Below are 23,750 nucleotides of genomic sequence, written 5' to 3'. Positions count from 1 at the left end.
CTCAACTAAGTACATCAATATAATATGATGCCACATCTCAATCTAATGCATCAACACACCATCATTCCACATCTCAATCTCATACAGTTTTTGCTTTGCAAGCATAGAAGAGTGGGGGAATAGTGAAAAGCCACAGCGGCAATTCAATTGACCCGATGACTTGAATGGTATGGTTGACCAGATTTTTGTATATCGGTGACAATCAGTTCACTCACAGAGTGAAATATTTGTTCAGTTCACACACCGTATCAGACAGCTACCATGGACATAATCACTTACCAGGAACTCCAAAAACACCCAGGAATGAATAGAATATTTTCTTCGCCATTTCAAATGGAAGTCCCATTTTCTGTGTGGTACTTTTCGAACTGCAAGGAATTTCTACATTAACTCTGTGGTCATGCAATCCCCTTAATATATACCCTGGGTATCCTCTGGGATCCAGGCGTTACACAATCACTCAAATTATTTTCTCTACTTTAATGATCAACGCATGACAACATTGGATTAGTCTGGGGAATATGCATGTTTCTGAGCTCGAGTTGTTGTGTTTCATGGACTGGGCAGTGTTGATAACATTAATTAACTAATAAAGTTACAGAGTGCATTTTGCCATCAATGGCGCTATCATCTCAAACATCAAATCGCTAACTGTCAAGTCGCTCCAATATTATCCTTCACCTGGCTGTGATCAATCAATAATTCAACTTCCAAGAGCGAGTTTATTTCTCAGGGCTGTTCTGCACTATCCTGGGATATGTTTACTCTGTTTAACTGTGACATCAATTTGATAAATATAGCTGTATGTCTGTGACTCGTTATTACAGGAATTGAATAATAAAGTATCTGCCTTTCAACAGCACAACATGCTGTGATTTCTCATGCCAGTCTAATATAGTGCAATACAAGTCCACATCGCCATCTGATAAAACATATTTTCCCACATTGTAATTTAATCCGACAACACAATCGTTTGCACATCTCAATTTAATTTCAAATCTCGACCAAATGTTACATAGAGTATGATTACGCATCTAATACAAGACAATATGTGACCATATCTCAATTTAATCCAACACAATGTGCTCCAACATCGAAATCTAATTCAATAACACAATATGTTTCCACAAGTCAATCTGATACATCATAATATTATTCCACACCTCAATCGAATTACACCTCAGAATCCAATTCCACGTCTCAATCCAATACAAGAATACCTTACAATTCCACATCTCAATATAATACAGCAACACAGTATGATTCCACGTTTCAACCAAATAAAACACAAAATGGTTCCATGTCTCAATCTAACAGAAGAACACAATATGACTCCACATCTCAATCTGATAGAATAGCACAATATGACACTGCATCTCAATGTAATACACATCATGATTGTGCATTCCAATCTAATACAACACAGAATGGTTATGTACCTCAATCTAATAAAACACAATATGATTCTACATCTCAGTCCAATACAATGGCACAATATGGTGGCACATCTCAATCTGATACAGGACAAAATGTTTGGGCATCTCAATATAATTCAACACAGTTCTGTTTCTTAATCTAACACAACACAACATGTTTCCACATCTCAGTTTTCTTTAACAACACAATGTCATGCCACATCTCAATCTAATGCACCATGGCAATATGATTCCACATCTCAACCCAAAAGACCAATCAATATGATTCCAGGTCTCAGTCTAATACAACACAATTTGTTACAACATTTCATTTTATTTCCACAACACAATATGATTCCACATCTCAATCTAATACAACACAATATGATTCCGTACCTCAAGCTAATACAGCAATGTAATATGTTACACGCTAAATGCAATGCATCAGCACAAACTCCTTAAGAATCTCAAACAATCAGGACCCTCCAAGAGATTGAATAAATTACATGAAGGAATTTAGGGTTGTGATGGCATAAAGATAAGTAGATTGGTACATTTTAAAAACAATATCAGAGACAACAACAAAATATAATTTCTCCACACAGTGGTGCAGATCAGTCTGGGTTCCAAGAGTAGGAATGACAAAAACGAGCATGCAGGCACGGTGAGAAATTAAGTAAGGTAGTATTATGAGGGTTGCACTGATACCTCACAGAACCAGGGAGCTGGGTTCATTCCCAGCCTCGGTTCATTGTCTGTGTGGATTTTGTGCATTCTCCCCGTGTTTGTGTGTGTCCTCCGGGTGCTCCGCTTTGCACCCATAGTCCAAAGGTTTGCAGATGGTGTGGATTGGTCATGTTAAATTGCCGCTTGGTATCTAAAGTAGCTTTGGAGGGTTTGCCGTGGTGAGTGCACGGTTTATGGTGATAGGGTGGGTGGTGAGCCTGGGTAAAATCCTCTTTAGGAAATTTGATGAAGCTTCGACGAGCTGAATGGTCTCTTTATGAACTGTGGCCAATCGATCGTTCCAATGTTAGCATTTACTCTGTGGGAAATTGAATATAGACGGAGGAAGGTTGCTCTTCAGTTGTACTGTGTACTGGTCAGCACTTATTGGAGCAGTGTGTTCAACTTTGGGCTCTTCATTTAAGGAAATGTGTGAATCCGTTTGAAGCATTTCAGACAAGTGTTGAAGACCAGAAAGGTTAGTAAGTCTAAATTACAACGATAAAACATCTCGCCTGCCTTCACTTCCAACACGGTAATGGCATGTTTAGATAGATTCCTGGCAAGCAAGGCAATGATATGTTGTCGGGCGCAGGCGAAATATAAATTTGAGATTATTTTCAGCACAACCACCATGTTATTAAATGGCGGAGCAGGTTAGAGGGGTTGAATGGCCTGCGTCTGTTCCTTAGCTCCTCAATCGATATCGCTGCAAGATTCTGTAAAGAAATAGCGATTGCTACAGACACTCCAATGAGTCCATGCAATCCAACTGCAGTCGATTCTTGTGCCTTTATTCATGAGTCATTTAATGCCTATTTTCTGACAAAACTGCTCCCCCTCAAGGTGGGGTGCCCCCATCCCCACACTTTCGTTCATCGTGTTCCAGCCGTATGGAATTCCTTTGAATGCCTCTTTTTACTGTTGTCACCATTTTCATTACCCATCTGATATGGGAAATTATTTTAGGTGGTCTGATTAATTTAAAGTCTTTATTCAACATTTCATTTCAGAAAGAGAAAATGTTTATTCAGTTCAATTAAATTCTTCATTTAAATGAGATTTTTTTTATTAACACAGTCAAATGCTTGAAACAAAAACAGCACAAATTAACAATATACAGACAAACATACAATTCGGACAAGACAAATCTCATTTTGGCCCAAAATGGGAGATCAATGCTTTCACCAAAACAACTAATGAGCTCGCAGGCTTTCACAAAAGATCTCAGATTTCATGCCAAACAGCAGAATTGGTTCTAGTTTTTGTTATCAGATTATACAGCCCAGCACTTAATTAAAAGCGATTTCATTCATTCGCTGTTCTGTAAGTCTAACAATGGCATGTCCTTTAATCAAACATATTTTGAACCTTCAAATATTGACCTGTCATTCGCCTGTCCGTTTTGTGGAAGTTCTCTCTCAAAAATGGTTTCTTATGATTCAGCATTTCTCGAACCAATTTAGTCCGGTTCTATTGAAGGAACATTTATCTATTGGACCTGTTCCCCCGGCTTAGTTATGCATTGGCAATTTACTTTTTTTTTGCATGATTTGTGTCTGAATTGTGCTGATATATTCATGAATTCAGCTTTCATTTGTATGGCATCTTAAAAATATTGGTGTACTATCGGCCACCCAACAGCCCATGGGCAGTGGAAGAAGGCATGTGTAAAGACAGTTTGGATAGGTGCAGAAAGATTAGGGTTGTTGTAGTGGGAGATTTTAATCTTCCTGGAGTGGATTGGAAGGTGCCCAGAGACGGGGGTTCGGATGGGGAGTAATTTGTAAGATGTGTACTGGAAGGGTCCTTGGGGCAGTATGTAACTAGCCCTACTAGAGAGGGGGCTTTGCCGGATTTAGTTCTGGGTAATGAGCCGGGTCAGGTGGTTGAGGTTGCAGTGGGCGAACATGTGGCAACAGTGACAACAACTCTGTCTACTTTAGGATAATATGGAAAAAGTTGAGTGCTGTCCAAAGGGGAGGGTGCTAAACTGGGGGAAGGCAAGTTACAGCCGGATTTGGCATGAGCTTATGGATACTGATCGGGAGAGTTTGTTTGAGGGTAAGTCCATGTTTGGCAAGTGGGAGGCTTTCAATGGAAAACTGAAAAGGTTGCAGGAAAGACATGTGCCGGTTAAAAGGAAGGATGGGAAATGTAGGATTAGAGTGCCGTGGATTACAGGGGAAATTGAGGACTTGGTCAGGAGGAAGAGACAGGCATATGTTAGGTCTAAGCAACTGGGAATGGAGAGAGCGCTGGAGGAATATAGAGAGAGTAGGAGGGAGCTCAAAAGGGGAGTTAGAAGGGCGAAAATGGGCCATGAAATGGCTTTGGCGGATCGGATTAAGGAAAATCCAAAGGCATTTTACTCCGATGTTAGGAACAGAAGGGTGGCTAGAGGGAAAATCGGTCCTCTCAGGGACGGAGGAGGGGACCTGTGCTTATAGTCTGAGGGAATGGGGGAGATCCTGAATGAATACTTTGCGTCAGTATTGACGAAGGAGAGGGGCTTGGTGTCTTGTACTGTCTTGGAGAGAGCTGTAGACCAATTGAAAGAAATATCCATTACGAGGGAGGAAGTGTTCGTCTTTTAGGCAGCATTAAAACTGATAAATCTCCGGGGCCTGATGGCATTTATCCTAGGCTGCTTAGATGGGCGAGAGATGAGTTTGCTGGGCCACTGACGCAAATCTGTGTCTCTTCTTTGGACACAGGTGAGGTCCCAGAGGACTGAAGGATAGCGAATGTGGTACCGCTGTTTACAAAGAGTAGTAGGGGTAACCATGGTAACTATGGGCCGGCGAGTATGACGTCACTGGTAGGAAAGTCGTTGGAAAAAATTCTTAGGGACAGGATGTATACGCATTTGGAGCGTTGCGATCTGATTACAAATACACAGTATGGCTTTGTTAAGGGGAGGTCTTGCCTTACGAATCTGGTAGAATTCTTTGAGGAGGTGACAAAAACGGTCGACGAAGGACGAGCCGTTGATGTTGTCTGCATTGATTTCAGTAAGGCGTTTGACAAAGTCCCTCGGTAGGTTGGTGGAAAAGGTTAAGGCTCATGGGATACAAGGCCAGATATCTGGATGGATTGATATTGGCTAGGCAACAGGAGACAGAGAGTAGTAGTGGAAGGGTCCTTTTCCAGCTGGAGGTCGGTCACCAGTGGTGTGCCACAGGGCTCAGTACTGGGACCTCTTGTATTCATAATATATATAAATGTTATGGAAGAAGGCGTACGTGGTGTGATCAGCAAGTTTGCAGATGACACAAAGATGGCAGGATTGGCGGATAGTGAGGAGGAGTGTTAGGCAACACAGCAGGATATAGATAGGCTGGTATGTTGGGCAGATAAATGACAAATGGAATTTAATCCTGATAAATGCGAGGTGATGCGGAAGGATGTGGAGACCACGGAGAGAGTGCAGAGGAGGTTTACCAGGGTGCTGCCTGGTATGGAAGGATTGGGTTATGAGGAAAGATTGGGTAAATTGTGGCTGTTTTCCTTAGGAAGACAGAGATTGAGGGGGTTTCTAATAGAGGTGTGTAAGATAATGAAGGGTATCGATAGAGTAAACAGTGGCAGGCTTTTCCCCAGATTGGAGACAAATATCACGAGGGACCACGAGCTTAAGGTGAGGGGGAGAGGTATAATTTGGATGCTAGAGGGAGGTTTTTCACACAGAGGGTCGTGGGGGTATGGAATGCACTGCCAAGTAAGGTGGAGGAAGCAGGCACGCTGGACTTGTTTAAGGTTTACTTAGATAGTCACATGAGCGAAACAGGGATGGAGGGTGATAGGAAACGGTTTTAAATAAGGATCAGAGGCTCGGGACGTTCCTGGAAATCAACTGTTACGTGTGTTGATGTTTTTCTCTTTTACTCCACTGGTGTGTTCGTCCACCTTGTTGTCTAACGAGGGGCGTACACACGGTGGGTCGTGCGTGGGCTGCTCTTGGGTGTTTCGAGAGTAGCCTAGTACTTCACGTCGTTTGTGTACGCTAAAAACTGGACCAGCAGATGGGCACGACAGCAGCTCAGTGACTATCACTGTCAGCTGTGCAGATACATGGATTTGGGCCGGTGTCTGTGGGAGTTTGCACATTCTCCCCGTGCCTGCGTGGGTTTCCTCCGGGTGCTCCGATTTCCTCCCACACCCCAAAGGTGTGCTCTTAGGCTGATTGGTGTAACAAATTGTCCCTAAATTATTCTCCCCTCAATCTGGTTTCCAATGTGGAGTGCCATAAGCATAGACATGGGTCAAGGGTGGAGGAGGAAAAGCACATTGTTAAAATGGCGGCTCAGGCTCGTTGGGCCGAAGGGCCTGTTTCCCGGGATGTGTTGTTCTTTGTTCAATGTTATAGGGATGTAATTCAGAAAATTGATTTTGCTAATTATAAAAGATTAACTATTGGGTTGGCTTACCTACTTAACATTTAAAAGGGATCAGTACAGTTTGAGGTGCTTTCACTGACACTGAGACAAGTCAGAGTGGAATTTATGCCTGAGCCATAATTCGATGGTTCTGAGCCTAAAGTGTTGTGGCAGGACTGTAGGATTGCAAACATTACACACTGGTTCTAAAATTACATTCGGTGGCAGTGGAGCTCCCTCGTGAGTTGAGCATGAAATAAATGGAGGATAAAGTTGAAGTCCGGTCCAGCCTGAAATTATAGTCAACATGGATTTGTCAAGGGCAGGTCGTGCCTAACGAGCCTCGTTGAGTTCTTTGATAATGTGACTGAACACATTGACGAAGGAAGTGCCGTGGACATGGTGTACATGGACTTCAGCAAGACGTTTGATAAGGTCCCCCATGCAAGACTTCTTGAGAAGGTGAGAGGGCATGGGATCCAAGGGCCTTTGGCCCTGTGGATCAAGAACTGGCTTGCCTGCAGAAGGCAGAGAGTGGTTGTGGATGGGTCTTTTTCTGAATGGATGTCAGTCACCAGTGGAGTGCCCCAGGGATCTGTTCTAGGACCCTTACTGTTTGTCATTTTCATAAATGACCTGGATGAGGAAGTGGAAGGATGGGTAAGTAAGTTCGCTGATGACACGAAGGTCGGTGGTGTTGTGGATGGTCTGGAAGGATGGCAAAAGTTGCAGCAGGACATAAATAGGACACAGGACTGGGCGGAGAAGTGGCAGATGGACTTCAACGCGGATAAATGCGTAGTCGTCCATTTTGGCAGAACCAACGGGATGAACGAGTACACTATCAAGGGCAGGAGTCTTAGTAGTGTTGAAGAGCAGAAGGATCTTGGAGTCCGGGTCCACAGGACTCTTAAATCAGCCTCGCAGGTGGAGGAGGTGGTCAAGAAGGCGTATGGTGTACTGGCCTTCATGAATCGAGGGATTGAGTTTAGGAGTCGGGAGGTAATGCTGCAACTTTATAAGACCCTTGTCAGGCCTCATTTGGAGTACTATGCGCAGTTCTGGTCGCCTCACTATAGGAAAGACGTAGAAGCTATTGAGAGGGTGCAGAGGAGATTTACAAGGATGTTGCCTGGACTGGGAGGCATGCCTTATGAAGTTAGGTTGAGGGAGCTGGGTCTCTTTTCCCTGGAGACACGTAGATTGAGAGGCGACCCGATAGAGGTTTATAAAATGTTGAGAGGAATAGATAGGGTGGATTCTCAGAGGCTATTTCCCCGGGTTGAAATGGTCGCTACGAGAGGACACAGGTTTAAGGTGCGGGGAGGAAAGTACAGAAGTGATGTTAGGGGTAAGTTTCTCACTCAGAGGGTGGTGAGTGAATGGAATCGGCTGCCATCGGTGGTGGTGGAGGCGAACTCGCTGGGGTATTTTAAAAGACTTCTGGATGAGTATATGGAGTTTTATGGGATTGGGGGTTATAGATAGGTGTTGATGTGATCGGCACAACTCATGGGCCGAAGGGCCTGTTTGTGCTGTAGTGTTCTATGTTCTATATTCTATGTACACTGTTCTTCTCCGTTTGTAGACAGGGCCGTTTGAGTTTGTTTTTGTTTATTCTTCAAATGAAATACAGGGATCCACCTCCGTGTTATTCTCAGTTGTTTTGTTTCGTCATTAACTGAAAAATTGTAACTGGATATTTAACTGCATTCCTGAGCTGCTCTCTGAACTTGGACTGAGTCAGTCCATATATAAATGTGTTTGTGCAGCAACTTAAATTGAGCAACATGAATCCAACTTGTTGAAATATCAATTCAGAATTGGTGTAACCCATTGTGTTTTTTCCAGCAATGATATAATAGAAGAACTCTATAACATTCACCAACCACAGAAGTATGAAGCTGCCAGATATAGAGAAGAGTAAAATCACGGACTTCTTCCTACTCTCCATCTCTGGGTCACTGTAATTCCTTGTGTAGCCCTGGGACCTCAGGCCTTTACGTGCTCGACTGGCCACTAAAATGTGTCTGACTGTCAGAGAGTTGAGCAGCAGAACTAACGCAAATGGAACCAATGGCGTGAGAATCGTATCAAACCAGTCTAATCCCACCCAAATGGGATTAGTGAAATAACCTGGCTTGATATCACAGTACCACGATACATTGTCGATGATTGCTCCGGGCTCGTATGCAAAATAAAAGGGGATGTTCTGCAAAAAGAGCAGGATGCATGTTATCTGAAGAACCACGGCTGCAGTTTTTCTGGTACAAAAATTCCTTTTCAGATCCTGGCAACAAATGGCTACAAACCGATCAAAAGAGAAAGTGACGGTGAACCAGACTGAACAGTCAGTGGCCGCGCTAATCAAGACAATGCGGACACTACACATCGGGGTGATGTCCAGGAAGGATGATGGGAAATAGTAATACTTGCTATGAGTCAGTATGACCTGACATATAATGACCAATAGATCCGCCATTGCCATCGATACAAGGTAGAGAGTGGTGCATTTGGAGAGGCCACACTTTCCCTGGGAGAGGATCACAATTCCTAGTACATTCACTAGAGGAAAAAGGAAAGAGACTGTAAGTCATGTGTCAAATGTCTGCCCACTGGAGCCCATTGTGTACACAGGAACTCAAACTTTTTGGTGAGGAACATTGCACTTCCCATTTCAATATCAGAACCCACCAGTAACACCACTTTCCTTGAGACACGCTGTTAGATAATTCAGGTACCGCTTGATAAAATTCCTTCTCACAGTAAGGAAACAGAAGCAGTATTATAGCGCCTTCGCCCTGTCTGACGCTCTTTCAAATAATATTCACTCTTCCATTTTAATCCATCCCACAGTATTGAACATTGTTCACGCTGGTATCAACACATTTCTTCCCCAAAGACCCCAACCCCCAAGAATGGACCCATTGCAGCGTTGGGCATTCCCGATGATCGATCCCATTTCACATCAGCTCCAACCACTGAAATGAAGAATGTTGTGATTGAATTCTCCTCAGGAGTAGGCCTGCCCAATATCTCAGGTCCTTCCCAGAAAATAAAATACAATAAAAGCTCTGATTAATATTCTCCCAGACTGGAAGGGTTGGTTCCAGTCTCTCTCTACAGATTCTGCCAGACCTGCTAAGGTTTTTCAACATTTTCTGTTTTTTTTTCAGAAGCAAATATGGCATTTTGGCAGAACCAATGGGATGCAGGAGTACAATATCAAGGGTACGAGTCTCTGCTGTGTTGAAGAGCAGAAGGATCTTGGGGTCCGGTTCCATAGGACTCTTAAATCGCCTCGCAGGTGGAGGATGTGGTCAAGAAGGCACATGGTGTACTGGCCTTCATTAATCGAGGGGTTGAGTTTAGGTTTCGGGAGGTAATGCTGCAAATTTATAGGACCCTTGTCAGACCTCACTTGGAGTACTGTGCACAGTTCTGGTCGCCTCACTACAGGAAGGATGTGGAAACTATTGAGAGGGTGCAGAGGAGATTTACAAGGATGTTGCCTGGATTGGGAGGTATGCCTTATGAAGGCAGGTTGAGGGAGCTGGGACTCTTCTCCCTGGAGAGACGAAGGTTGAGAGGCGACCTGATAGAGGTTTATAAAATGTTGAGAGGAATAGATAGGGTGGATTCTCAGAGGCTATTTCCCAGGGCTGAAATGGTCGCAACGAGAGGACACAGGTTTAAGGTGCGGGGAGGCAAGTACAGAGGAGATGTTAGGGGTAAGTTTTTCACTCAGAGGGTGGTGAGTGAATGGAGTCGGCTGCCGTCAGTGGTGGTGGAGTCGCTGGGGTCTTTTAAGAGACTTCTGGATGAGTATATGGGATCTAATGGGATTGCAAGTTACAGATAGTTCTATGGCTTGGTAGGTATAGATGTGATCGGCGCAACTTGTGGGCCGAAGGGCCTGTTTGTGCTGTAGTGATCTATGTTCTATGTTACATATGTCTTCCTGGTGACATCTGTCTTACAGATTTTAACCAAACCCAAATCACATTCGTAATATTCAAATACTGCTCAGCATCAGGCACACTTTTCCAGAAACAACTCAGGAATAACTCAGGGTTTGCGCCATTCCCTCGGAATCATGCCAATCAGGATTATATCCCCTAAGGCGCCCACTGTCAGCAGAACCTTGATCCTCCCTCTGTTAGCCCCTCACATCAATAATTCCTTCCTGAGATCAGGTCGTAGAGGCATGAGCAACCCTACACTTGCAGACCCCTCTCCAGGGTTCGGGGACCTTCACGATGACATCTACACTTCTGTACCTCATGGAATCAGAGCCATTCCTGTTCCAAAGCAGCGTTCCCTCAGCATCAGACCCTGTCGTGCATGTGCAAGCAGATAACCATTATGATTATGTTTGAAACTATGAAATCTTATCAAGATTGTAAAACTAGATCTTAAAGTGTTTCTCCCAGAAGGAACATGACATTAATTGTGTATTCCAATGGAGGTTAGCCTCGGATTTCTTCTCTCAAAAAGGATCACAAGGCATTTCAAATTCAAGAATGCGTGGAATGTAGGATATCATATTCATTTTTATTTTGCAATAACCTACTCCATCAGAGAGAACAGGAGGCAAGGAAATGATTATTGAATGATAGTTCTTATCGTTTGACATTGCCTATAAGGGTCAATTATTTCCCAAAATTACCTGAAAAAAAACATTTTGAGTTTGTAAAAAGAAGCAAAATTCCATTTAATCATACAATTTAGGAGATTTTAACAGCCGGCAGTGATGATCTAACACATATGTGGGGTATTGAGATCCCTGGGAGATGGATTTAGAGAAATATAAAGGAAAGCAGCAGCATTTGACCAGAGATAAGGTAATCTTTAATACGACATGAGCAGAACACCTTATTGATTGAAAGAGTCTGCCACACACACACACACACACACACATGCACAGACACGAACACACACACACACACACACACACAAACACACACACACACAAACACACACACACACACACACATGCACACGTATGTTTTTTTATTTTGTGAATTACGTTTCTCCCTCCACAGCATAAACACCCCCTCAGCATCGCAAACCCTACAAAGGGTTACACAAATCTCAGAATAAATGCAGGATCAGACACCCCTCCAGCTTGAACCCGTCTGACGAAGAGGCTCTAAGGAGTACACGATCCCACTGGCATCACTCTAAACTCAGAGTGTGACCACCTTCTACAGGTTGTATCAAGCCCACCTTCCTTGCAGTGAAAAGGCCTCTCCTCGTGCAGTGAAAAGGCAGGAGCAGATCCTCCACTCCAGGGTAATCCCCCCACAAGCTCAGAGCCTTGAGGATCAGACTCGCTCACATTCAGAACCACTTTCTTGGAAGCAAGCAGAACTTGATTTGAGACAGCGGTCCATAGGATCTCCAGCCCACCCCTTCCCCCTGAAGGATCAGAGTCCTAACTCGCTCCCAAGACATCAGGTACTGCAGGAACATATATGGTCCCGTGGAACAAACCCACCCAATATCAAAATCCCTCAGGATCATGACAACTCCGAGATGATGTACCCCCTCCACGGAACATAGAACCAGAGAAAAGTTACAGCATGGGGGGGAGGGGGGCATTCAGTCCACTTTGTCCATGCCAGCTCCATGACACCCAGGTGCCCTTTCTAATCCCGACACCCCTCCCATGGCCCTGCAGCTCACAACAGGAAAGTCGCAGATCCATTGTAAAGACTGAATCTGCCACCACTACCAACCCAGGCAGTGAATCCCAGGCACCGTCTACCCTCTGCGTCAAAATGCTTGTCCTTACGTCCCCTCGACACATCTGCCACTTATTTGGAATTTATGTCCCCTGGTTATAGAATTCTCCACCAAGGGAAACAATTTTATTCTACCCATTCTATTCCTCCCCCTCATTCATTTGGACGCCTCAATCAAGTAACTCATCGGCTTTCTTTTCCTCCCAAGGAAAACAATCCCAAACCTTTAGGGACCTCCCACTTCATCTACCCGACTTCGTCGACCCCACTTCACATGTTCCCATTCATTGTGTACTCTGACAACTGTTTCACCTCGCTATTCCATCACCTCCTCCTTCCCTGTGCTAAAATCCATCTGCCAATTTACCCCCTAGTCCGTCACCACAACAATATCAGTTCGGAGATTATAGTTAGCCGCTATGCTCGTTGAATCTTTGTATCGTCTGCAAGTCTGCCAACCATGAACCCACTTTCACGTCCAAATCATTAATTAAACTGCAAGGGTCTCAACACTGAGACCTGTGGAACACCACTTGAAACAACTTTCCAATCTGAGGGACATCATTCGAACTTTACTCTGTGTTTCAAAACCATTTTTATCCAATTCTCCAGATTACCGTGTATCCCACTGGCTTTTCCTTTTTTTTTTGACCAATCTGCCTGTGGGACATTACTCAATGCCTTGCTAAAATCAATGTACAAAACCATAATCACGCTACCTTCATTAACTCTTCTTGTCACTTCCACACAGATTTCAATGAAACTTGTAAGGCAAAACCTTCATTTAACAAACCCATACTGACTAGCCCTGACTAGTCAGTATGCATTTAGACATGATGGTTTAACCTATTTCTCTGGATTGAATCTACTCGTTTGCCCATCTCTCGTGTAAGGCTAACAGGCCTATAATTGTTCAGCATTTCCTTCCATCTCTTTTAACTCAATGGGACAATATTTGCATTTCTCCAGTCCTCTGGTTCCTCCCCTATAACTGATGAGATTTGAAAAATCATCCTCAGAGCATCTGCTATCTCGTCCGTGACCTCCTTTACGAAGCACAAAAACAGTCAGTCGTTCCCTGGAAAGTTCAAATATTTCAGGGATTCCAACGCTTTGAGAACTTTCTCTCTCTTTCTGATTGTCGTGTCAAACTCTCAGTATTCCTCTTGCTCTATTAAATCTGCATCGTCCCTTTCCTTTGTTCAGACAAAATAATCATTTCCCACAGCTCCTGCTTCAAAACACAAGTTCACGTCTCCATCTCTGATAGCTCGCAAAGTATTTCCTTAATTAACGTTTGTTGTAACTCTGAAATATATTGGTGAAGCACCATTGTATGTTATTGAACTTTACCAAGGAATCGTTTTTATGTTCTCTGTTTGATTTTCTTATTTCCATTTTTGACTTCATCTCTGCACTTGCGACATTGTGTAGTGTATGTGTAGTGCTTTATTATTTTTGCCTATCCTACACTTCCTTTTTTTCTGTTTTATCTTCACCTGCATTCCTCCAGGAAACGAGACGGGCACAGATTTCAAAGCAACACTCTTATGTTTGGAGAGAAAATTCTGCAGGAAGTAACCCTGACTTATCAAACATTCACACCGCAGGCAAGTGTTGAAATCTTGCCCACTAACCTGGATGAGTGTCATTCCAGGAAGACTCAAGACACTTCACACCATTGACGGAATACATCAACACTGAACTGCCATCCATGTATTACCGGAGACCTCTGCCATTTTGGAGCGTAGAAGAATGAGGGGAGATTTGATAGAGGTGTATAAGATTTTGATGGGTATAGATAGAGTGAATGCAAGCAGGCTTTTTCCACTGAGGTTAGGGGAGAAAAAAAAAACAGAGGGCATGGGGATGGGTTAAGGGTGAAAAATAAATCAAGTTGAGAATTTATACTCACCATGCATATAATTAGTAAATGTCCTTGAAACGTGGTTTTGAATATTCGAACAATATGGCCGGATGATTTAAACATCACTGGGTTGTATATTTCTATTCAGACCAGGTTACGTCAATAGTAACTGCGAGATATTTCTATTGATACATTGATGAAACAACAACTTCCAAAAACAGCCAAACTTTCCCTGTTTCCCATATATTACACTGGCAAAACACAGAGGCTGCACCCTGGAATGGAGGGATTAGACGCCAGTAAGCATGACTTGAAATAAAAAAGAAACAAACTATTCAGTTCTAGTCTGGGACCCAACACTCAAGATAATCCCAAATTGACAGAGGACTCATTAATAAATGGTCGCTGTCAAGGGAGCGTCGAATTTTGTTTGGGGCACCCACTTGCCAACACCACACACATACAGTTGAAATAATTCACAGACATAAGGCTTCCAGGAACCTACCATCACTGCAGATTTCCTGTATACATGCGTCTAATACAGACAGTGACGTGATCAGTCGCAGAATAAGAGCAGGAAACAACACACACACTCTTTCAATGGATCTGGTCACTTTCCACGAACACCAATGATGGCACGGTTCGTGTGGAACATTTTCCCGATGTTCATGCATTTTCAGTGCGGAGTGACCTCTCCTTCCGTGCTATTGGAAAACAACCCGGACTAAGCTGTTTCGTTTAAAACGCTTTGAATTTATCCCCTGTGGAATCGCCTGGCAGGTAATAACGTTGTAAAATAATTCAATGTTTTTTCTTTACTCTTTGATTTGAACAAATAGATGGTGAGATCAGTTAATTTAATTTTGCATGGGGATATGTCAATTTTTAAATGAAAAATCCTGGTCAAATTGATGAATTAACAAGATTTGAAGATGTGTTCCCGAAGCACTTGTACTGTTCACACAAACATAATCAATATGATATCCAGTTCTCATTTCATTCCAGAAATGGCCTTCATTTGATCCTGACCATGCAGGAATGAAAATCCAAAATGTCAGAGTGGCTGCCTCGGGCGTGTTCTTGAGCATCGTATGTTGTAGCTGCCACTTATTTAAATGTACCCATTCATAATAGTGATTGAAGAGGAACGCCTTGGAATATTAATTGCAGAATTCAAGTGATGGAGTATCTGGAAAGTGATGTAATATGAAACCATCCTTCTTGATGATCGAATGTCTCAGTGCCCTTGTCCTCTCTCTCCATTCCAGTGAAGGAACTCACACTGCCATAATGTTTGACACGAACAGCATCCCTGACACTAATACAAGCCCTCACACTAATACAATCCCCCGCACTTCCACAATGCCTTCCCCAAAACAATCCCTCACACTAATACAGTCCCTCCCACTGAGACAATGCCTCAAAATTTTACAATCCCTCTCACTAATGCCGTCCCTCACACGAATAAAACACCATCACGGCAATGCAGTTTATCCCTCATAAGAACATAAGAAATAGGAGCAGGAGTCGGCCATCTAGCCCCTTCGAGCCTGCCCCGCCATTCAATAAGATCATGGCTGATCTGAAGTGGATCAGTTCCACTTTCCCGCTTTCTCCCCATAACCCGTAATTCCCTTGTTCATCAGAAACCTATCTGCCCGTGACTTAAATATATTCAACGAGGTAGCCTCCGCCACTTCAACGGGCAGAGAATTCCAGAGTTTCACCACCCTTTGAGTGAAGCTCCTCTTCAACTCTGATCTAAACTGCCTCCCCCCTACTTGTCTTGAGGCTGTGCCCTCTAGTCCTGCTGTCCTTTCTAAGCAGGAAGAATCTCTCTACCTCGACCCTATCCATCCCCTTCATTATTTTATACGTCTCTATAAGATCCCCCTCTCATCCTTCTAGACTCCAACGAGTACAGACCCAGTCTATTTAGTGTCCCTTCATAGTCTAACCCCCTCATCTCCGGTATCAGCCTGGTGAACCTCCTCTGCGCTCCCTCCAAGCCAATACATCCTTCCGCAAGTGCGGCGACCAAAACTGCACACAGTACTCCAGCTGCGGCCTCACCAGTACCCTGTACAGTTGCAGCAAGACCTCCCTACTTTTATATTCTATCCCTCTCGCTATAAAGGCCAACATCCCATTCGCCTTCTTGATCACCTGCTGCACCTGCAGACTGGGTTTTGCGACTTGTGCACAAGGACCCCCAGGTCCCCCTGCACAGTGGCATGCTGCAGCTTTTCACCTTTTAAATAATAATGCCTCCTACTATTATTTCTGCCAAAGTGGATAACCTCACACTTGCTAACTTTATACTCCATCTGCCAGGTCATTTTAACACAGACTAGTTTACTTCAATCGTAATTTCGAGATCTTTCTCTTGATACAGTGATAACACAACGACTTCCAAAGACAGTCAAACTTGGACTGATTCCCATAAATTACACTGGCGTGGCAGAAAGGTTACAACATGGAACGGAGAGAATGTTCACCAAACAAGCCTGATTTCAGTGTAACGACAAACGATTCCATTCCAGCTGGGACCAAACACTCAATGTAATGTTAAGAGGACCCAATAATAAATGGTCACTGGCAACGTATAGTCTAATTTGATTTGGGATCGCCAACATCTAACACACACACACACACACAGACCCATACACACACACACACACACACACACACACACACAGACACACACACACACCCATACAAACACACACACACACACACACACACACACAGACAATACAATTCCACTCTCAAAGAAAGACAAATCTGAAAGTCTTCCCCGAGTGAACGCCGACACCCCGATTTGTGTGACACCTGCAGCGTATTCCTGTTGAATCAGTAAGATGTTAATTGGTGGAATTTGTGAATAAAATCAGTGTTTATTTTCGAACAAACAAGATTATTGAATCAATTGACAGATAATCGTTCAAAGAACATGTTATCACTGAGAGTTTGTCTTCAAAAATGTGATTAATCTCGGAAAAATGACAGGAAACAACGCAGATATTATTACAGTGGATCTGGTCACATACCTGGAACACCAATGATGGCAAAGATCGTGTAGAATATTTTCCCAATGCCAATGGATGGTTCGTGCATTTTAATTGCGAGCTGATCTCTCCTTTTGTGCAGTTGGGAAACTGCCCGTGTTAAGCTCTGAGTGATACATTCAATGTGCCTTTAATTTATACCCTGTGGAATCGCCTTAGAGATAACGAAGTTGCAAGATATTTCAACTGTGTTTTTTTTCTCTGGTTTGAACAAATAAGTTGAGACATTAACTAATTTAATTTTGCACATGGGTACATCAAATGCAAACCGAAAAGAATTCTGGTCAAATTGATGAACAAATAAAATTGGAATTCACTCTCCCCCAGCATTTCCACTCAAAAATAATCAGCATGATACCAATTCCACATTTAATTCCTTCACTTGACTCTGATCATTCAGGAATGAAGCTCAACATGTCCGCGTGTCTGCCACAGGCCTGTTCTTTTGCCCCCTGAGCTGTCGTTGGCCTTTTCAAGTGTGTACATTGAAAGTGTGTGTATAAAGTCTCACAACACCAGGTTAAAGTGCGACAGGTTTATTTGGGATCACGAGCTTTCGGGGCGCTGCTCCTTTATCAGGTGAGTGGCTTCTTCATTTACCCGATGAAGGGTCAGCGCTCCGAAAGCTCGTGATTCCAAATAAACCTGTTGAAGCTTAACCTGGTGTTGGGAGACTTCTTATTTTGCCCAAGCAGGTCCAACATAGGGATCTCCACACCATGGCATTTGGTATAGTGATTAAGTAGAAGCTTCTGAACATTAATTACAGAATTCATGCGATAGGGTATATGGAATGTTCTGAAATATATAACTATCTGTCAGGGTGTGCAAATGGCTCAGGACCCTTGTCCACTCTCTCCACTTCAGTGAAGGAACTCACAGTATTACAATGCCTAACACTAATAAAATCCCTTACACTAATATAGTCCCTCAAGGCTTGTACTCGTTAGAGTTTAGAAGAATGAGGGGAGATCTCATTGAGACGTATAAGATGATGAATGGGATGGATAGGATAGAGGTGGAGAGACTCTTCCCGCTCTAAAAAGACAGTAGGACTAGGGGGCACAGCCTCAAGATAAAGGGGAGGCGGTTTAGAACGGAGTTGAGGAGGAACTTCTTCACTCAAAGGGTGGTGAATCTCTGGAATTCTCTGCCCGTTGAAGTGGTGGAGGCTGCCTCGCTAAATATTTTTAAGAAGCGGGTTGATGGGTTTTTGATAAGAGAAGGGATTAAGGGTTATGGGGAGAGGGCGGGAAAGTGGAACTGAGCCACGACAGATCAGCCATGATCTTATTGAATGGCGGGGCAGGCTCGAAGGGCTAGATGGCCTACTCCTGCTCCTATTTCTTATGTTCTTATGTTCTTATGTTCTAACACACTTCCTCACACTAATACAATCTGAATTGGGAGTTCAGTGTGCTCAGCGTTTGGGGTTACTTCCTCCTGCATTGCCATCAGTTCAATAACTTTGACTGCCTGTGCTGCACAGTCCAGAGCTTGGGTGCAATTGGTCAACCCTGCTGATTGATGTGGAGACCAAACAGCTGAAGGTGGCTTATCCTTAACATGTATGGAAAAAACGTCAGCAACAACTTCACCAATTACACACAAAAACAAAGCAACAATAGGAATAATAACAACAATATACAACGTTTAACAAATATGTCTCAGCTGCGCCAAACAAAAAAAAAACCCTTCCATGAACAAAAACCTGTGAACAAGTTCAACACAGCAAAGTCTGATGCTCATGTGATAATGGAACCAAGTCATTTTGGTGAATTCTGCAGTTCTCTTAATAAACTCATAACAGTTTGAAGTCAGAACAGCTTCTCAGAACACCTGGTCAAGCCACCAACAACAGACTTTCCACGCCAGGAAGGCAAGACCTTACATTCAGGTAACAAGCATAATTTCCAAATAAAACAGGGAAAGAGACAGAGAGACAGGGAGAGAGAGAGATGAGAACCTATTACGTTCCTCCAAACAATGCAGGGCAATAAAACAACACAAAGTAAAAATAAACAACCCAATTTGAGCCACGTAAGAAGCAATAACAGGACTCTGCAATAATGAAATCTGTTCAGGCTGCAAGCTGAGGGAACATGACGTGGAATAGATTGCTGCATAAGATTAAGTTACATGGAGTTGGGGGTAAAGTGTTAGCATGCATTGAGGATTGGCTATCTAACAGGAAGTAGAGAGTTGGAACAAATGGGTGCTTTTCCGGTTGGCAGTTGGTGACTGGTGGTGTGCCGCAGGGATCGGTGCTGGGGCCTCAACTGTTGACCATATATATAGACCATCTGGAGGAAGGGACTGAATGTAGCGGAACAAAGATTGTGGATGACACAAAGATGAGTGAGAAAGTTAATTGCATGGAGGATGCGGAAAGGATTTGGATAGGCTAAGTGAGTGGGTGAGGATCTGGCAGATGGACTATAACGTTGGCGAGTGTGATGTTATCCATTTTGGAAGGAATAATAGTAAAGTGGACAATTATTTAAATGGTGAAAAATTACAACACCCGACTATGCAGAGGGATCTGGGGGTCCTTGTGCATGAATCACAAAAACTCAGTTTGCAGGTGTAGCAGGTGATCAAGAAGGCAAATGGAGTGTTGGCCTTTACCATGAAGGGGATGGCTATCAGAATATAAGAACATAAGAAATAGGAGCAGGAGTCGGCCATCCAGCCCCTCGAGACTGCCCCGCCATTCAACAAGATTATGGCTGATCTGATAGTGGTTCAGTTCCACTTTCCCGCCTGCTCTCCATAGCCCTTAATTCCCTTATTGGTCAGAAATCTATCTACCTGTGACTGAAACACATTTAACGAGGTAGCCTCCACTGCTTCAATGGGCAGAGAATTCCAAAGATTCACTACCCTCTGGGAGAAGAAGTTCCTCCTCAACTCTGTTCTAAATTGACTGCCCCTTATTTTGAGGCTATGCCCTCTCGTTCTCGTTTCCTTTCTAAGTGGAAATAAGCTCTCTGCCTCTACCCTGTCTGGCCCAAAAGCAGGGAGGTCTTGCTGCAATTGTACAAGGTACTGGTGAGGCCACAAATGGAGAACTGTGTGTAATTCTGGTCCCCTTATTTGCGAAAGGATATGTTGGCTTTGGAAGGAGTGCAGAGAAGGTTCACCAGGTTGATTCCGGAGATGAGGGGGTCAACTTATGAGAAGAGATTGAGTAGATTCACGAGATGTTGCCAGGACTTGAGAAGCTGAGTTAGAGAGAGAGATTGAGTGGGTTAGGAATTGATTCCCTGAAGCGTAGAAGAATGAGGGGAGATTTGGTAGCGGTGTATAAGATTTTGATAGGTATCGATAGAGTGAATGCACGGAGGCTTTTTCCACTGAGGTTAGGGGAGAAACAAAAACAGAGGGCATGTGTGGAAGTTTAAAGGAGAAAAAAATCTAAAGAGAATATTGGTTGGGGGTGGGTGGGTGCTTCTTCACGCAGAGAGTGGTGGGAGTGTGGAATGAGCTGCTGGATAAAGTGATAAATGCGGGGTCACTTTTAGCATTACAGAAAAACTTGGACAGGTACATGGATGAGAGGGGTGTGGAGGGACATGGTCCATTTGGGAAAATACAGTGTTAAGATGGCGGCGTGGGCTCGTTGGGCCGAAGGGCCTGTTTCCCGTGCTGTGTTGTTCTTTGTTCTTTGTGGCTACAGGTCAGTGGGACGAGGCAAAAAATGGTTTGTATAGACAAGAAGGACTAAAAGGCCTGTTTCTGAGCTGTAAATTTTCTATGGTTCTGTGGTTCGACATGGGGCCTGTCCTCATTGGAGGTTCGAAGGCTGAGGGGAGGTCTGAAAGAGACATATAAGATAATGAAAGGGCTAGACAGGGAAGCAGCGGAGAGATTATTTCCACTAAGAAAGGAAACAAGAGTTAGAGGGCACAGCCTCAAAATAAGGGGCAGTCAATTTAGAACAGAGTGAATCTTTGGAATTCTCTGCCCATTGAAGCAGTGGAGGCTACCTCGTTAAATGTGTTTAAGCCACAGGTAGATAGATTTCTGACCAATAAAGGAATTAAGGGTTATGGGAAGCAGGCGAGTAAGTAGAACTGAACCACTATCAGATCCGCCATGATCTTATTGAATGGTGGGGCAGGCTCGAGGGGAGAGATGGCTGACTCCTGCTCCTATTTCTTATGTTCTTATGTGATTTTTTTCATTGTTTAAAGTTATATGAACTTCACAATAAGTGATGTCTCAAAACATTAAAGATTTGCAGTTTCATTTGCGATGAAGCTTTGTTGTGAACAGAATGATTTAATTCTCTGCGAGTTTTAAAAGGGTGGATTATCAGGTGTTGAATAAACTTCATTAAACTATCACTCTTCTTTTAATTAAACCTGACAATCACTCGGCCCAAGAATCACTTCTCTTTAACAGTCTCTTATTTTAAAATATTTTACTCAGTAACCTATTCCAGAATTTTCATTTTCCTTCTGCCAGCTTTGTCAACAATAAATAATTGGAGCTGACAAGGATGGTCATAACCTCTGACCCAAATCCATATGGACACTGTGACACACACACAGACACACACACACGTACATAGACACACACACACACACACACAGACACACACACACGTACATAGACACACACACACACACACACACACACACACACACACACACACACACACACACACACACACACACACACACACACACACACACACACACACATCCAGGCAATATGGAAGTCCTGATGCATGGAAAGGCGCTCCAAGTACAAACTTCTGTTTCTGTGTTTTCAATCTGCCCAGATTGATACACGGAATTGAATTACCTCAAAGAAAAACCCAAATTTCGGTACTTGCCCCGATCAGTAGGTGGATACGAAGGTTTATTTATTTACACAATTTTATTCCGCTCTAGTTGCAGTGAATATGAGCAGCAGACTTTATTCTGGTCGATTTATTTCTGCAAATGTCTTTCACTAAAAACGGGAAAGAGTGCATTGATAATTTAGGAGTCAGCACTCATTGCCCTGTGTTACAGGGAACGGTTGGCGAGGCCAAGACTTTATTCATTGGAACGTAGGAAAATGAGGTGACCTTATTGTGATTAATAAAATCATGATCGACATAGATAGGATGGAAACAGGGAAGGGGAATTGAAAATAACAGGGCACAGGTAAAAGGTGAAAGGGGAAAGAATTAAAGGGGGCCTAACAGGCAACTTCTGCACACAGAGGGTGATGTTTATGTGGAATCAGATGGCTAAACAACTGGTTGAGGCAGGGAGGACAGCAACAATTCTTTTTAAATGGATATGTAAATTAATGGAAAAGATTAGAGGGATGTGGGCCAGCCGTGGGCAACTGGGACCAACTGGGAGGACACCATGGTCAGCATGGAAAAGTTGGGTCGAAGGGCCTGATTCCACACTGTATTGCTCTCTGATTGCAGATATGCAATGCACAGAAATTTAAAGGAAGATATTTGATGTTTTACAATATTGTCATGACATACAATTAATGCCATCAAACAAACGTTTATATATAACAAAGTGGATTTGCAGTGTTTGTAATAAGTTTCAGCTAAAGACATTTGGGATTTTGTTCTTTATTTTAAGCAGAGTTGTTTCTCCCAAGTTTATGAGTCTCTTTTATGCAATGTTGATGATTAGAATTCTCTTAACAATGCAACACAGGAAACAAGCCCTTCCGCCCTTCAAAAAGAGGGACTGGAGTGAAGACTTGGAGTGAAATGAGTTCTACATTTGGAGTGGGAATTATGCAACAGAGCTATTTCAAATGCTTTAGTAAAATGTACCCCTCATGATGACGTCTGCAAGCCTCCTGTGAACTGATGTGAGCGATCTATCTGATAGGTATTGCAGAATCCAGTGCAGGCTGAAAACTTGGGATCATCTTCCACCGCTGATGGGACATCACACCTTTCCTTGGCTTCTTAAAATAAAAGAAGTTATTTAAATGTTGCAACATTGATGCAGAGATCATGAGCGAAGAGTCAGCAACATGCAAAATCTACAATGGACATGACGAACATTCGCCGCCCTTCCCCTTACCATATTTAAATAATTTACAGAGATCTCAATCAAACAACGAAATCTTTGTTAATTTATACATATTAAGATATTCCTCATTAATCATTTGGAATTACATTTGGCAGGAGACATTAACAAAAACAGTAATTGTTCAATAGAAATAGACACAAAAACAGCACACCTCTATAATATCAGGGAAACAGTTTGATCTCTGTGCTTTGACATTAAAACTGCTGTTTCAAAGCTAGACCTTGGAAATTCCCAATCTCCCCCATCACAAGTGGTCAAGGCTAGAGTGAACCTGCGTTATGTTGGGGCCTGCTGAAAGCTGAAGACTGATGCTCCAAATGGGAGCTGTCTCTCGATTTTTCAAACCAGTGAAATTGGCAACAAGTTCGACTGTTTTTCGTTGTGCATTGATTTCGACCGTTAATTGGGAAGTTATGGGCCAAAGTTTCGTTGAAGAGCCTCCCAACACAAGATTTGTCATTAACATTTCAAATCTCCCAAATT

The 23,750-nt window shown here is 43.1% G+C and overlaps 1 protein-coding gene across 1 annotated transcript in view; it reads right to left on the bottom strand.

The window, feature by feature from the left end:
• Positions 1-8,177: 8,177 nt before the first annotated feature.
• The window catches only part of LOC145361901 (putative G-protein coupled receptor 139), a 38,337-nt gene continuing 22,764 nt past the window's right edge, over positions 8,178-23,750 (bottom strand). Inside the window, exon 3 of the mRNA XM_080217889.1 lies at positions 8,178-9,085. Within this exon, the coding sequence (XP_080074015.1) occupies positions 8,178-9,085 (908 nt within the window). The remainder of the gene's footprint in view (positions 9,086-23,750) is intronic.

Source organism: Carcharhinus amblyrhynchos, chromosome X (assembly GCF_965287045.1).
Source record: "Carcharhinus amblyrhynchos chromosome X, sCarAmb.v2.hapA, whole genome shotgun sequence".
In the NCBI taxonomy this organism is placed as follows: Eukaryota; Metazoa; Chordata; class Chondrichthyes; order Carcharhiniformes; family Carcharhinidae; genus Carcharhinus; species Carcharhinus amblyrhynchos.
This window is presented reverse-complemented; position numbering and strand designations above follow the sequence as displayed.